The sequence below is a fragment of the Seriola dumerili genome, unplaced genomic scaffold, assembly GCF_002260705.1.
Source record: "Seriola dumerili isolate Sdu_G_001 unplaced genomic scaffold, Sdu_1.0 BDQW01009202.1, whole genome shotgun sequence".
Taxonomy (NCBI): Eukaryota; Metazoa; Chordata; class Actinopteri; order Carangiformes; family Carangidae; genus Seriola; species Seriola dumerili.
The window spans coordinates 54,923-70,597 of record NW_019183457.1 but is presented as its reverse complement, the minus strand read 5'-3'; the positions used below and the strand labels follow the sequence as shown (position 1 = coordinate 70,597).

At 43.8% G+C, this 15,675-nt stretch overlaps 1 protein-coding gene across 1 annotated transcript in view; it reads right to left on the bottom strand.

Annotated features, from left to right (window-relative positions):
- Window positions 1–15,675, bottom strand: part of LOC111240063 (kalirin-like) — a 31,447-nt gene that overhangs the window by 8,657 nt on the left and 7,115 nt on the right. Inside the window, 27 exon segments of the mRNA XM_022770044.1 lie at window positions 204–399; window positions 506–667; window positions 3,748–3,850; window positions 5,126–5,280; window positions 5,389–5,490; window positions 5,634–5,824; window positions 6,231–6,342; window positions 7,140–7,232; window positions 8,069–8,158; window positions 8,247–8,316; window positions 8,614–8,723; window positions 9,206–9,272; window positions 9,371–9,495; window positions 9,579–9,761; window positions 10,079–10,201; window positions 10,280–10,395; window positions 10,544–10,697; window positions 11,026–11,160; window positions 11,245–11,383; window positions 11,472–11,551; window positions 11,827–11,946; window positions 12,033–12,196; window positions 13,700–13,797; window positions 13,899–13,922; window positions 14,022–14,095; window positions 14,195–14,342; window positions 15,327–15,394. Coding sequence (XP_022625765.1) covers window positions 204–399; window positions 506–667; window positions 3,748–3,850; window positions 5,126–5,280; window positions 5,389–5,490; window positions 5,634–5,824; window positions 6,231–6,342; window positions 7,140–7,232; window positions 8,069–8,158; window positions 8,247–8,316; window positions 8,614–8,723; window positions 9,206–9,272; window positions 9,371–9,495; window positions 9,579–9,761; window positions 10,079–10,201; window positions 10,280–10,395; window positions 10,544–10,697; window positions 11,026–11,160; window positions 11,245–11,383; window positions 11,472–11,551; window positions 11,827–11,946; window positions 12,033–12,196; window positions 13,700–13,797; window positions 13,899–13,922; window positions 14,022–14,095; window positions 14,195–14,342; window positions 15,327–15,394 — 3,202 coding nt within the window.

The following is a 15,675-nucleotide window of genomic DNA, read 5'->3' as shown; positions in this document are numbered from 1 at the left end:
AATCTGTGGTATCCAGAACTGGGCTGGGTTTGCTAATTTTAGCCCTGTTATTATTTACAAATGGTTCTCTGTTCTGACATGGTGCATGATGGGAAATAACAAACCACGATCACGTGTCTTTGTACAAAGTCTGGCCACGTTTTTCGGCCCAAATCTGAAACACAGCACATCGTGTCTTTCTGTCATTAGAGGGATGAACTCACCCTTCCCAGCGCACATGGTAGAGGAGGAGTTGGAGGCGTTGGAGGAGGTGGTGGTGGTGGAGGAGTTGCAGGAGGAAGAAGTGGTGGTGCAGGTAGACGAGGTGCTGGAGGAGGTGGATGCCGGGATGAGCCCCTCCATGTCGGCTGCACTGTGGGAGTGTGACAGACAGAGGGCGCTCATCGGCAGTAAACCCTCCTGCAGGGAAACAACGCCTGTTGTTAGCGATGTGCTAAATGCAAAAATGTACCTGTGAGGACGTTTAGTTCGTTACCTGTGAGGATGTTGATGTTTTGTTTTTTACCTGTTGGGGCGTTTGATCTGTCGTTCTGACCAGACACCACCCGGGTCTTTCGGCTGAGCGCTCCACCAGTTCCACGGTCTGACCACAGCGAACGCTGAGCTCTCCTGGTCCCCCAGAGGAGAAATCCAACAACACCACCACTAACTCGCAGCCTCCTGACAGCTGGACAGACAGACAGAGACACATGAGACAGACAGGTGAGACAGTTTATTTATCTCCAGCAGACTGAAGATGATCTGTGTGTTAAAATCAGCCCAACGACCTCCATTAACCCCTCACTGTTACTGTTGCATAGTGATAAACATTATTAATATGGATACTAGCAGCTTTTTCAGGAGTGGTAGTAGCATCATTAGCATCATTAGCATCAGTAGCATCACAGTTTCCAAAGGGGTGTGTCCTTCAGTCCCATGACCTCACCACTGCTACTGCTGTCTGGGTGTGTGCTTTAAAAAGAGGGAAAATGTCAAATGTGACAGCACAGTGTTATTTAATATTATGAAACATGCTACTGAAGGATTCTGCAGCATTAGAGGCATCATGGGAAATAATAACAAACCTGTGTTAATAGTATTTACATCACATTAACTTTCTTCCACCTAATAATAATATTCACAAAATAAAAACTTTGTGGCAAATGTTCAGTTAAAGTAATAAAATAACAATTATATGAAGCTGTAAACAACAGTCTAAATAACTGAAAAACCAACTAATGAACTTTATATCTAATCAATATCTGTTTCTCAGATTGACTGTAAATCATAAACCATGAAATTTACTGAGATCTCTTCCTTACTGGTTTTTTAAATGAACCATTATTATAACTATTATAACTCATGGTGGCGCTAGAGGGAAAGTGAAGGGCTCACCAAAGTCGTTAGGATTCATCATCTGGTTACCATGGAGATCTGAACCAAATTATATTTAGCAGATTTTGAGATATTTCACAGGATAAGGGGAAACTTTGATAAAAATCACACATAAAGTTACAGATAAAAAGCATAAAAAAGATCAATGAACCAGATAATCAACCTGCAGGGACTTTAAAACCTGTCACTGATTAAATATGTGATCAGATTAATTCAGAAGTGATTCTCCTCAGAGAACGGCAGGAAACACTGGAGGCTTTTTCTTCCAGGAATTCAGAGGAGACAAATAAACTCAACATGACGAATGACCAAAATATAAACAGTGAGACCGACATACATCATCCTAATAGATGTTCTGTACCCGTCCAATCACAGCAGGGCCCACTGAGCCCTGATTGGCTGAACAAGGAGTAGAAAACAAGACTCTGTGTGTGTGTGTGTGTGTGTGTGTGTGTGTGTGTGTGTGTGTGTGTGTGTGTGTGTGTGTGTGTGTGTATCCTTCCTCAGCTGGAGCCCATGTGCTCCAGTTAACTATAAGTCAATACACACACACGCGCACACAGACACACACACACACACACACACACACACACACACAAACACACACACACACACACACACACACACACACACACACACACACACAGTCTATAGGGAGTAGTGGGGTGTTCCCCGTCCAAATCGAACACAGCTGTGATCAGTCGTACAGCCCAGCCAGCGTCACACGCAGCACACATACACACGTGTGTACAGTGGTGGAAAGCACCTTCGTACATTTACACAAGTATAATTTAGAAGTAAAGTTAAATATTTTCTACTTCATTTCTTCTTTAGTGTGTTAAATATGAAGCTACAGTAAATTAGCTTTACTTCAAACTGCTGCAACATTAAAATAACACTTACATGTTAATGCATCAGTAAGAATAATACAAATATAACACTCACAGGCCTAAAGTACTTATTGTGTATATATTGTTCATTATACTGTTTCAGTTGTGAAGAAATCCTGTAGAATTCAAACTGGTCTACAGTATTATAATATGTTACACACTTAATTTAGGCAACTAACGATATTTTTTATCATCCATTAACGTGACAAACAGCTGTGGTTCAGTTCATGTGGTCCTGCTTTTTAGCTCCGCTCTGTTCTGTCTCCACGTCCTACGAAGTAAAACATCGGGTCATATGGACTGACGGGTCACTCACTGATTGGACAGGTTCATGTGATGTCATCCTTCATTATCAGAGCGACACACAGGAAAATCAAAATAACAAAGAGCTCGTCAGCAAATAGATGATAACGAGGATTATTAATCAAGACTGTAAATATTATCGTATTTATGTCCTGTAACAATACAGGGGAATAGTTAAAAATCACTTCCTTTTGCCTCTGCAATCACATGTGTGTTACCATGGTTACCAAGTGATCGTGAATACAGATATATAAGATCGGCAGATGGATTTAATAGGAATTAATCCCATGAATTTATCAAAACGATCACAGTAGGACTGCAAATCACAATTACTTTAATTGATCGATAAGTCAATTGTTAAAATGCTGAAAATGGCCCCTCACAACTTCCCAGAGCCCGAGGTGACCTCCGTACGTTTTGTTTTGTTCGTCTAAAGTTAACCATGAAATGTAACAAAGAAAAGCAGCAAATCTTCTCGTTTAAGAAGCTGAAACCAGAGAATGTTTCATTATTTCTGCCTGAAAATGACTGAAACAAATAACCAACTCTCAAGATATCTGCCAATTGTCTCTGTGTGTGATTGATTAATTGATTCAGTTGTACATCACACAGAGTTCACTTGGAAACAGACTGAGACCGCCTCAGTCCAGTTGTTGAATCGACACCTTTCAAACCAGTTTAAACAAAACAAATGCACCAGTGACTCTACACTCTGTCCTTCTTTAAGAATCTGAAGACCGTCTTCATGCAGGTCAGCTGGTGCGGTGCTAGAGTTAGTGCTAAACATTACCAACAGCCCACAGCTAGTGTAGTCTGAGTGTCAAAGGTCAGAGGTCACAGCATCCAACCACTCACCCCACCCACCCTCAGCAAAACTAAGAGCAGGTAAAATAAATCAAACATACCTCGTCCGAAGAGCAGAAAAGAAGCGAAAGTTTCTAAACAGAGTTTGATGACGAACAGAGGAAACTCCCTCTCACACACACACACACACACACACACACACACACACACACACACACACACACACACACACATACACACCCAGCCAGCTGCAGCAGTGGTGAGGTCATAAGACTGCTCAACACACCCCTCTGAATACACAGCATATGTATGAGTGTGTGTGTGTGTGTGTGTGTGTGTGTGTGTGTGTGTGTGTGTGTGTGTGTGTGTGTGTTACCTTGTCGCTGTCTGCGGTGTTTTGCGATGTTCTGGAGGCGATGGAGACGGTGTCGGGTTGACTGCTGGCATCACCCAGACTGTCTGCATCCTCGCTGGTCTCCCTGACATTTTCACAAAGGAAGAGAAACATGTTTTTAATGTGTTGGGTAAAGAAAGTCTGTTTGTACACACCCCGCGTACTTCTACTCTACTCCTGTTTCTCGGCCTCTTAATCTTAATCCTGCAGCGCACTAAGGCTGCAACTAACGATTGCATTTTCACGGTCCATTTAATAGGAAATAGTGAAAATTACATCTTTAAATGATTTTATCAAATCAACAGTTCAAAACTCAAAAATATTCATATACTTATAAAAAACACTTAAAGAACTAGAAAACTTTCACGTCAGAGGCGAGAACCAAAGAGTTTCAACATTCTTCCTTAAAAATCTAATCTTTGTATTTATTTTTTTTAAATAGCAGATTAATCAACATGTTTTTGAGATCACGTGTTCAACCATCAGATATACCTGGAATGTTCAATCGTCCACATAGAGTAATAATTGTCCACTTACACCACCCCTTTTGTAACTTTGGCGCCCCTCTGTGGTTATACCAACAACAAAACTTAAATATTATTTTAATAACAACAAAAAAATATTTAAAATACATTTTTATTCACAAACTTTTAAATATCAGAAACCCAGTTTGCTCTCGGGGCCTTCACTGTGCAAAGTTTTTGAAATTCTTCAAATATTTTGTGAAAACAAACCTTTACTGATTTGGATGAATTGTTTTGGTGCTTGAAATGTGTTTTACCAAAGTCTAAAGGTTCATAGAAATAGTGCAATATATGAGTAAAATAGTAGATCAATGGATAATAAATGCCTATAAGGAAATTGTGTAATATCCCTGAGTCGTAGTTGTTGTCAGTGATTCTGCTTGATGATGATGAAATAATATGTAAGGGACAGTAGAGAGTCGACAGATTCCAACAACATTTAAACCGTATTTCTACTCTGTGTTATCACAAAGATATTAATAGAAACATCTGTCAACCTCAGAGGGTTAAATAAAGTGATGAGCAGCTGATTTACCATAAAAACAGACAGTAATTGATCAGTAATTGATCAGTAATTGATCAGGCTGGTTGTGTGAGGTGTCAGTGTTCGGTGATGATGAGTGTTTCCTGAATGGAGTTTGGTGTAATGTGTTTTTTAAGGACAGAAAGTACTTGTGTCAGAACATTAACACGGTCAAAGGACAGTTTAACTTAGAAGAGCTGACGGGTCACATGGTGAGAGGCATCTGACATGGCTGTGTTAACTGTGTGTGTGTGTGTGTGTGTGTGTGTGTGTGTGTGTGTGTGTGTGTGTGTGTGTGTGTGTGTGTGCTGACCTGCGGGTGATGCTGCGCTGTCGACCCAGGGTGGGGTTGGGTGTCTTGGGGAGGGGGATGGGCTCCCTCAGTGCTCCCCGCAGGTGACCCCGCCTCTCCTGGATCACCTGACGAATACTGCGGACCCACTCCTGCTTCAGCTCCAACGACGAGGCCTGTGGAGAGAGAGAACGACATGGATACAGGTAAACCGTAAAGACAGAGGTTTGAACATCTGCATCATTACTGAAGTTCATCAGAGGGGAGTCAGCAGGAGAACGTACCTTCAGCACCGTCTTGTTGTCGGACGTCGGCGTTCGTCCGACCCACAGAGCAAACTTACAGGGATCCCCCTCGATGTGCTCTGTCACGCCGAGCTCTGAGGTCTGAGAGTGACAGGAAGACGAGTGAGACAGAGAGAGGAAGACCACAACCACAAAACACCACGTCTCACTACAGCACAGTGTCCCCATAAACCCATAAAAACTGTTTGATATTAATGTTGATCAATTAACATAATGTGTGTTACCCTCAGTCTGCTCTTGTAGAGGTATTTGGTTCGTCCGGACGAGTCTTTGATCTCCTTGCTGAAGATGAGTGACAGCTCGAACAGGAAGAGGTGTCTGTCCCGTCCCTTCCTGATCAGAGACTTTGGCTCCCAAACCAGGAAGGAGTCCTGGAGGAGGAGCTCGCCCTGGACCTCCAGACCCTCCTCCAGACCTGACGGGGACACCACAGCAAGTACAGGTTCAATGTCACATTTTAAGCTTCTCAGGAACTCAACAGCAAAACTACAGCGCCTTCACAATAAAAGCCCCCAGTCTTTTAGTAAAACACCAACAGCTGCTTCACAATAAAAATCCTCCTTCACAGTGACACAAAACTATTTCACAGTAAAAGCCCTTAAACTGCTTCAGAGTAAAAGGCCTCCTCCTCTTTCACAGTAAAAGCCCTCCAGCCACTGGGAGTTTAACGAATGTAAGTCTTTAAGAAAAGGCTTTTAATGTGAAGCATCAACAGGCACATGAGCACGTAAGGCCAACCAGTCTAATTGTGGCATTTTCTTTTAATCTTATCTAAAAAAAATTATATAATTGAAATAAATTAAACAATGAATAAGTGTTACCTTCCAACATGCTAACGTGCATAGCATCATTCGCTCTCTTTGGGACGCTCAGCATCACATCCAGGCCTTCTTTAATCTCACCTTTGCCCTCTTCACAGCAAGCCAACAACTCCTACAAACACACACACACACACACACACACACACACACACACACACACAGCAGAGACACAGGTATACTACTGTAAATGTGACATACACTCACAATAAATCATTGAGTAATTATTTGCTACCTATAAGAATATAATTAGAATATAAATTTTCATGTTGAAGATTGAAAGACCCAGAGTAAATACTGCACTGACTAATTTCTAATAATCTCTTTTGTCCACCATTTTCTATCTGCATTTTACCCAAAAGTACAAACCTATAGTTAATACAGCTCCGTTTCTTTGTGTCTAAGTATTAAATATTGAAGTATTTTCCATCGTGTATAGGTAACAAATATTACGACACATGAAACATCAGACTTTGATCCTTTAAGAAGTTTGAGAAACGGCTTTAATCTTTACTTTGAACAGATAAAATAGGAGACAACATAAAAGACACACCTGGTCTGAAGGGGCTACATGTATGACACCTTCAGGCTGCCGCTGCTGCCGAGCTCAGGTTACAACAAAGTTTTCAAACTGACATAAAATCTTTTTCATTTATTGTCCTGGGCACACAGACTGTATCCTCTGGGCTCCATATAAAGCGTTTTGGAGTTAAAGCTGCGCTCAGCTTCAGTGAAACCCTCTGAGGTGTTGTGTTTTCCAAACAGCCAGAAGGAAGAAACGCTTTGTTTCCTCTGGATTTAACATCCATTCAAACCAGTGCTGCTCTGCGCTCCGGCACTGGGACAAACTTCGCTCTCATGTGTTTTTCAAAGTGGCTGAAAACTGAAAATGTGTAAAACGACTTGCATTACCTTGAGCAGCAGCTGGTATTTGGTGATCCTCTGAACCGGTTTGATGAGAGCTGAGGAGATGGAGTTGGCTAGACCGTGTCTCCTCTGGACTTCCTGAGCACGAACACAAAACCAGAGAGAGAAACTCAATAACAAATTACAAGCCAAACTGTAGCTTTTCCCCCAGCGACAGTTCAAACCACAGGGCTGGAGGCTGATATCAGTCAGACTTTTACACCGTGACTGACACTAGATCACTGGTTGCTTTTGCCCCATTGATTCAAACTGATTTCTACAGCTACCCACCAAGACAAATTTAGCTTTTTGAATGTTCAGCTGACCTGCTGTGCTCCGACTACATTACTTTTTAGGTCAGTGGTTCCCAACCGGTCTCGCCTCAGGGTCTGGAAGTCACTGTCCAAACGTAAACCAACTAAACATCCATTCAGTTTTATCTCCATCCGTCCTCTGCACCAGTCACAAACCCTAAAACTGTCTTCATGTGCAAACCATCAAGCCAGCCCTCAGTTTTAATTCACAAAAATAAAAATAAATTAACTGGGGCAGAGAAGAAACTGAGGCTTTAAGAAGCATCACAGAAAGAGAGTGCAGTCGGGGTTTAAACCAACATTTGAATAACATTAAAAGCATCGTAATCGTAGTCACAGTTAGGTTTATTCAGACTTGTAGAACTGTTTTTATATCTGTGAGTCGAAGTCTGTCGCTGTTACTGTGCAGCATGAAACGGTTCTTCAAAATAAAAGCATTGTTATGGAAATTGAGCAGCTCTGGAATGATAAAACTAGAAATGTGCCAATTGAGCACTGCCATGTATTCCTGTCATTAGTACTAAATTACACTATCAAGCACATAAGGTTTTACTCAACTGAATTATTAGTTATTATTTAAATGTGACACAGATGTTTAAAAAAAGATTAAGGAAGCCTGACCTCAAAGAATCCCACGCCGTGTTGTTGGATCAGTAAACTGGAGTCTGGTTTATTTCTGCAGTAGGTCACATACATGTGAAACTTATCGGCCTGAAACAGAAAAATTAAAAATATTTATTCACTATTTGAATCTGTAATTATTTTTTTTAATTGATTTAACTTAAACCAAACCGGTTACCCAGGTAACAAAACAGTGTCCGACGTCTTCAGGAAGCTGTTCGTAGTTTTCCAGCTCCTTCAGGAAAATACTGCAGAACACAAAGTACATCAACACACAGAATACTGAGCAGAAGTATTAGAGTAGATATACATACATCAAATACTTTGAAGTACTGTAGTACATATCACAATATGTGGGCGTACCGTGGAATCGCTGATTTTTAGGATATATTGTAGTACCACAGTGTATATTGTAGTTCCAGTTATATGTAGTATATATGTGCAGTACATGTATTATATTGTATTATATTTTACAGGTGATCTTGTGGATGTTTCCTACTGTAGTACATGTATTGCAGTATATTTTGTAGTATAATTGACAGTACCTGTTGTGGAACTCGTAGATGTCCTGGATGTTCCCGAACACGATGTCGTCCTTGTTGGTGAGACCAGGAGGGACGTCCTCTGAGCCGCTCGTCATCTCCCACAGGTACGTCTGCACGGGGGTTACAGTATTACCATCAGGAAGTACTATCCAGTACGATATGATGGTATGTATGGTATAGTATGTAAGGTAAGGTATAGTATGATGTAGTACTACAACGTTTTATGTCATGTCAGTCTTCAGGGAGACCACACCTCCAAAAAAAGGGTCTGGGGTCTGAACTTTCTGGTTTATTTACTGAACTTTGAACCTGAACTGTAAAGCCAGTGAGAACAAAAAATCCTGACTGATTGTGATGACGAAGGGCAACCTCCATCTTCTGAGGAAGCTCATGTCTGAAAGGTCCAGAACATCTACTAATTCGATCTTGTGGTGAGTTTTCTCTATTACAGTTTAGTGTTTAGTGTCATTAAGTGTTGTCACGTGGCGTCATGTAACAGAACGTACTGCAGTATTATAAAGTATATGAAGTATAAGTACATGTTGTACTCTGTTGAACGTGGTACTTCAGTACTGTGATGTTTGACGTTTACCTCGATACACTCCTGCAGATCTCTGACGTAGACTCTCTCTGTTTGAAGCAGCTCAGCCATGATGTACCTGAACTCGCAAATACACACAGACAGAGGTGTTATCAGAGGAAATACATCAGTACTGCTACTAATACTAGTACTACTACTGATACTGATACCACTCACTCTTTCTTGCGGGCGGAGCGTCTCTTCTCGTCGCTGACCTGGTGGCTGGGGTCGGACAGGTTGACCTCAGGGTCGGAGTCAGACAGACTGTTGGGGATCAGCTCCAGCTCCAGGTCCTTGTTGTCCTGACGGGGACACCGTACATCACACTCGTTCAAGATGAGTCCACATACACATGCATTGTTTTTGCTATTTGCACGCTCCCTACCTGCGAGCATCCTCCCAGCGCCGTCTCCAGCAGGTGGCGGTACTGTCCCATCCTGACGGTGAAGTCGCGGTAACGTTTATCCACGGTGGAAACGCAACGGCGAAGCTCGGTGCGGTGGGCGTGGCCTTTAGCCAGCATGCTCTCAGCCAGCTGGATCAGCAGGTGAACCTTCTCTTGTGTATGCTGGGAGAAATTATTTAATGGTATTTAAATTTAATTCAGCTGAAGTTTTGCTCTGTGTCATGTCATCAACAAAACATACGTCTCCTGGTTTTAATCCTACTCATTTAAGGATTTTCTGACCGTCCATTATGATCCGATATTTACATGGTTTTATCATTTATTTCTTCTACGTTATAAGGGCTGCTTTGAAATTAGTGAAACAGTTTAGATGTTGAACTGTTGAGTAGCTTTGTATTATCAAATATAACCTCCATCAGATTTCCTTCTATAATATTTACTGAAGTAATAGTGGATTTATTGTGGTTGTGTTTTCTCACCTTGGCAGAAACACAGAACTCCCTGTGTTGGTTCAACAGCTCTTGAGTCTCGGCCATATTTGCCCCCGGTGATGTGTGCGTGGCCAGGTAGTGGTCACCTGACTGCTGCAGCCAATCCATAGCCTGCAATCAAAGAACACGTTACCATCACGCTGCCTTGTGCTTCTTCCATCACTTTCCAGCACAAGGACTGTGTTGTACCTGCTGGGCGTGGCTCTGGAACATCAGGTACTGCTGACACTGATCCAGTCGACGCTTCTTCAACGTCCAGAAATGAAGAACTCTGTTTTCTCTCTGGAGCAGCTCGCTGAGGATACCTGTGCACGCAAAGACACACCTGAATCAGTAAAATTAACCCTTTATTGTCCACATACATAAACTAATTACCCATGGCGTTCCTCAGGGCTCTGTCTTAGCTCCACTATACTTCTTTGAACGTGTATTTCTGTGTGTGTGTTCGTTCACCTTTGACTTGTTGCTCCGGGACCCTGGAGTGCCCGGTGACCTCGGTTACCCCGGAGACGGTGACGCTGTGGCCTGAGATGTTCGCCATGGTGACGCTGTTGCGATGGATGTACTTGAGGAAAACCTCTGCGTTTCGTCTGGCCAGAGTGCAGGCCTGTTGCCGTGGAAACAAGACTGTTAATGACCCTGGGATATTACATTAGCACAAGGACATTTATGAAATACACTAGAGTTTATTATAAGCACTGTTCAGGACTACCAAGGAAATTCAAGACATTTTCAAACATTATCCAACAATATTAGACTCTCAAATAATATTAAATAAGAGAAGCAAACAAACCAATTCTCTTACAACTACATTATAGTGTGTTAGAGACCATTTAGAAACCAGAGTCTGTCAGTTGCTCTTAAACAGATTATTTAAGATCATTTTTGCTCATCGAGTATTTAAGACTTTCCGATGCTCTCCCAGCCCTCCTCACCTTTAGAAACGCCTCCTTCTGCTCCATGTGTTTGTTGATGAGCGGCAGGAGCTGCTCCGGCTGTCTGTCTCCTCCGCCACACCAGTCCTCCTCCCTGCGGTACTCCTGCTCCAGACTCTCCAGGACCCCACACACCTGGAGAGGCAGACAGACGGGTAAGGAGATGTACAGACTTGAGGTAGTGCAGTACGACAGGTAGAGATAAACAGTCGGTGTCACCTGCTGGGACGTCCTGTAGAAGGCAGCAGAGGCGTTGACCAGTTTGAGTCGGTCCTCGATCCTCAGCATCAGCGTCTGCCAGTGGAGCGCCACCGTCTGGGCGCAAGACCTCACTGCGTCCGGATCATAGTGACCTGACCTGAGGGGGAGAGGTCAGAGGTCACATTGTTGGTATGGTGGACAAACAGTGGATGAGGATTGACCTGTTAGCTCTGGAGGTAACTCACCTGACCAGCAGCTCTGCTCTCTGCTGCAGAGCCAGCGCCACCTGATGAGTCCTCTGCAGGGAGTCAGCATGGAGGAGCGCCTGGAGAGACAGATTGTACAGGCAGCGGTGAACACAGGTATGTCCACTTCATTTCTATTAGTCCAAGAAATAGGTTTTTGTGCTGATTAGTGTCCCGTTGCCATGGTAACCTGTATATCTGTCTCCTGGGATGGACAGCAGACAGCCCTGCCCTCTGCATGAGGGTAGCGTTATTGATTCATCACTTATCAGAGATCCCTCTATGCACTATATATGAGTGTGTGTGTGTGTGTGTGTGTGTGTGTGTGTGTGTGTGTGTGTGCGCGCGCAGTAACCTCTATGGCCTGCTGGAGGCGCTCGTGCTCCCTCTGCAGTTGCTCTGCCTCAGATAAACAGCTTGAGTTCAACATGCAGGACGCCAACATGACCTCGCCCTCTGAGATCCAGCCCAGCACCTGAGACACAGACAGTTAGGGATCATCACTCACCTGCAGTGCCTGGATGTCACCTGAAACTGTGTGTGTGAATGAGTGTGTGTTACCTGTTTGACCTGGCTCTGCAGGTGTCTCAGCTGCAGGTTCTGCTCCAGGTGTGTGTGTGTGTGATCTGCAATCTGCTGCAGTTCCTTCTGTTTGTCCTGCAGGAGGCGCTGCAGCTCCTCCACCTGAGAGGACAGACCCCCATCTGCCTCTGACAGCTCAATACCTGAAACACACACACACACACACACAGACACACACACACACACACACACAGACAGACACACATTTTGGCTGTTAGGTCCTCACTAGTACAGCAGTACAACTGTACATATGTGTGTGTTCATCTCCATTAATGTGTGTATCCATGTATTTTCGTGTGTGTGTGTGTGTGTGTGTGTGTGTGTGTGTGTGTGTGTCTCCATGGCAAATTCAATACGTTGGTTTCCATGGGGACCAGCTGTGTGCTTCAGAGAGCAGTTTCCATGGCAACCCTATCCCCCTTTCCCCCTCCCCCCATTATCCTCTCTGCCCCCCTTTCCCCTAATATCATCAGTGCATTACTGAACTGGTCAGACTGTGGTATGAAATGTGCCGACTGCTTTCTGTTCTATTCTGTTCTATTAACAGTCGAGGTGAATATGATTTAATCATTATGGTTTTATATCGTGTCCTCTTCCAGAGTGTGAACTGGTTTTCTTTCCGCCTGTTTGACCTTTTGCTTGTTTATTGTTGGTTGGTGCCATCAAGGATCCCAATCCCCCCACCCCCCTCACATACCGCTCCAAGCCCAAAACCCATTCAGACTACTGGAGGCAAGCACTTTAAGGACCTCATAAACCCTTTAAGGTATCTCTACCTCCACACAAACTTGAAATCCTTGAGCCCCATTTTGGACTTCCAGAATCCCCTCAAGGAGCACTGGACCACTGTGAAGGACGTATGGAAATCCCCTCAAAAGCAACTGGAAACCTTCGAGGATGGACTAGAAACCACTGAAGGAGCACTGAAACCCACAAACACTCCTGGAAGTCCGTCAGTGTCCCTGTCAGTGACTCCTGGAAACCCCTATCTCTGGAAGCTCCTCAAGGACCATTCAATGCTCCCTGAGAGAGTAAAACAATAAACACTTTGCTTCCTTTTCAGGCATCTCCTTCAAGACTACAGGAGCACTAACAAAGATCTGTGGAACCTCCTCAAAGACCATCGAAAACCTCTTTAGGAAGGATTCAAATCCACTCAGAGATCTCTGGAACCGCCTTAGGACACATTAGAAACCATCCAAAAACCTCTGAAACCCTTGTAGGAAGAACTAGAACAACCCAAGAACTTCTGAACACCCAATATGGAGAACTAGAATCCAATTAAGGATCTCTGAAACCCACTTAAAGACTCCTTGAAGCCCCTCCAGTGACTCATGTGGTCACTTTCTCATTTCTTGTGGTGTAATCCTAGGTCGCCATTCTCTTCTGTGTTTATAAGCTGCCATTAAGTTCTGTCATTCAAAAAACATGGAATAAGTTTTGTCGATATGCAGATGACACTCGGTTTTATGTTTCTTCTCACCTCGTGACCTCAGCCCTGTTGACAGCCTTGTTAATTGCATTTCAGACCATAATTGAAAGTAATCAACGTAGTAATGATTGGCAGCACTAATCATGACAGTCGTAGTAATGGTAGCATTAAACACAGTGTTAGTACAAGCTAACAGCAACAGTTTGAGTCTGACCTGATGCTTGGACCTCGTTGATGTACTGCTGAAGGTCATGACCTTGCTGTATGACCTCATAGATCATGTTGTTCATAGCCAGCCTTCGCTCCATGTGCCTGCAGATCAAATAATCAGTCAATCAATCAACACCTGCCACGATCTTATATTGATGATTCGTTTTAATGCTGAGTTAGGACGATGTCATCAGCTTATTTACCTGTGGATGCGTTGCTGTGCTAGCGTTAGCGCCTCAGGGCTAGCCTCCACTAGTCGTGACTGGCCCAGTGCTAGCTTATCCTGGGCTAGCTTGTCCTGGTTTACGTCAGCTAGCCGCGGTGATGCTAGCTTCTCGGTGGAGAAGTCCTGGGACTGTTTCTGGAGGTCCTGCTTCCAGGCGTCCATTTCCCCCGTGACCTACAAAACACACACAGAGGGAGTTTAACCTTGATCCAGCTAATGCAACACAGATGAGGAAATTATTTTGTTAACATTCGTAATTAAAAAGCAGTGTACCTCCAGCGTGCACTGCTGCAGTATGCGGAGCTGCAGGTAAACATCCAGGCGGATCTTCCTCTGGTGGAAAAGTTCCTCCAGCTGAACATGAGACTCCTCCAGCTGCTGCAGCACCGACTCCACATGGGCCACCGAGCTGCCCTGGGGCCTGAAACAAACGCACCCACACGTTATACAAACCTGAAAACAAACCAACCCAAAAGGATGTAAAAGTTACAAAAGTAAAATGTACCCACCCACACAGACTATATTATCCTAAAAAAAAAGGGCTGAACACCATAAAACAAATGCATCCACACAAATTATACAAACTACATAAACCCCCCACGAAGGCTATGCAAACCTAAAAACAACAGCACCCACTATCATTACAAACTCCCAACTCCTCCACAGGCCTCTGAGCTGCCATGAGCAGTGAAACAAACGCACCCACGTAGGCTTTACAAAGCTAGAAACAAATGCACCTACACGCTTTATAAACCTGAAAACACATGCACTCACAACTATTACAGAAACTAACTCCACTCAGGCCAAACACCTACACAACAAACGTACCCACACAGGTTATACAAATCAGAAAACAAACACACCCATACAGGCTTTACACACTTGGAAAAACAGCACATTAATAAAGTCTTTACAAGCTAAAAAAACAGTAATGCACACAAACAAGTATCTCATTCACACATTCTACACAAACGAAAAAACAAGCGCACCCAAAATAGAAAATGCACTCTAAACCAGCACGGATCCATAAAAGCTTTTACTGTGTCTGACTTTAAAATAGAAAACAAACACCTGTAAAGGCAACACAAAACTAGAAATCAAACACACCCACACATTCAACATAAACATGAAAACAAACGCACCCACACTTTCTACATAATCTAGAAAACAAACGCGCCCACACAGAATTCATACACCAACATCACATGGGCCACAGAGCTGCCTTGAGATATAAAACGAACGCACCCACCCAAGTTTTGCCAATCTAAAGCAAACACGCATCATAATGACACACGCCGATTCAAAACAGGCCTTTGTGCTGTCCTGGCAGATGAAACAAATGCACCCACACAAGTTATAATCAGGCTGTCCGTGCAGTGGTGAGGTGTGAATCAAACACACCCACGCTCTCCGTGTGTACCTGAGTTGCAGGATGAGGTCTTCTCCTTCCCGGATGACACTCATCGCAGCCTCCTGTGGGTCAGGGTTAGAGTTAGGGTTAGTGTGGGGGTTAGAGGTGCAGGGTCAGAGGTCACTTGGATGTTAGGTTGTTATGATGGGGTCAGCTAAGACGGGCGGGGACAGAGGTCAGCAGGTACCTGTGTGTTGGCCTGCTGCTGTTGCTGCTGGCTGATGAGAGTCTGCAGAGCCTCCACAGTGTCGGGACAAACACAGAGATCTGAGGAGAGCTGCTTCTGGAGGCCCTCCATCCACACTGAGAGCTGAGGAGGAGGAGAGGAGGAGGAGGAGAGGAG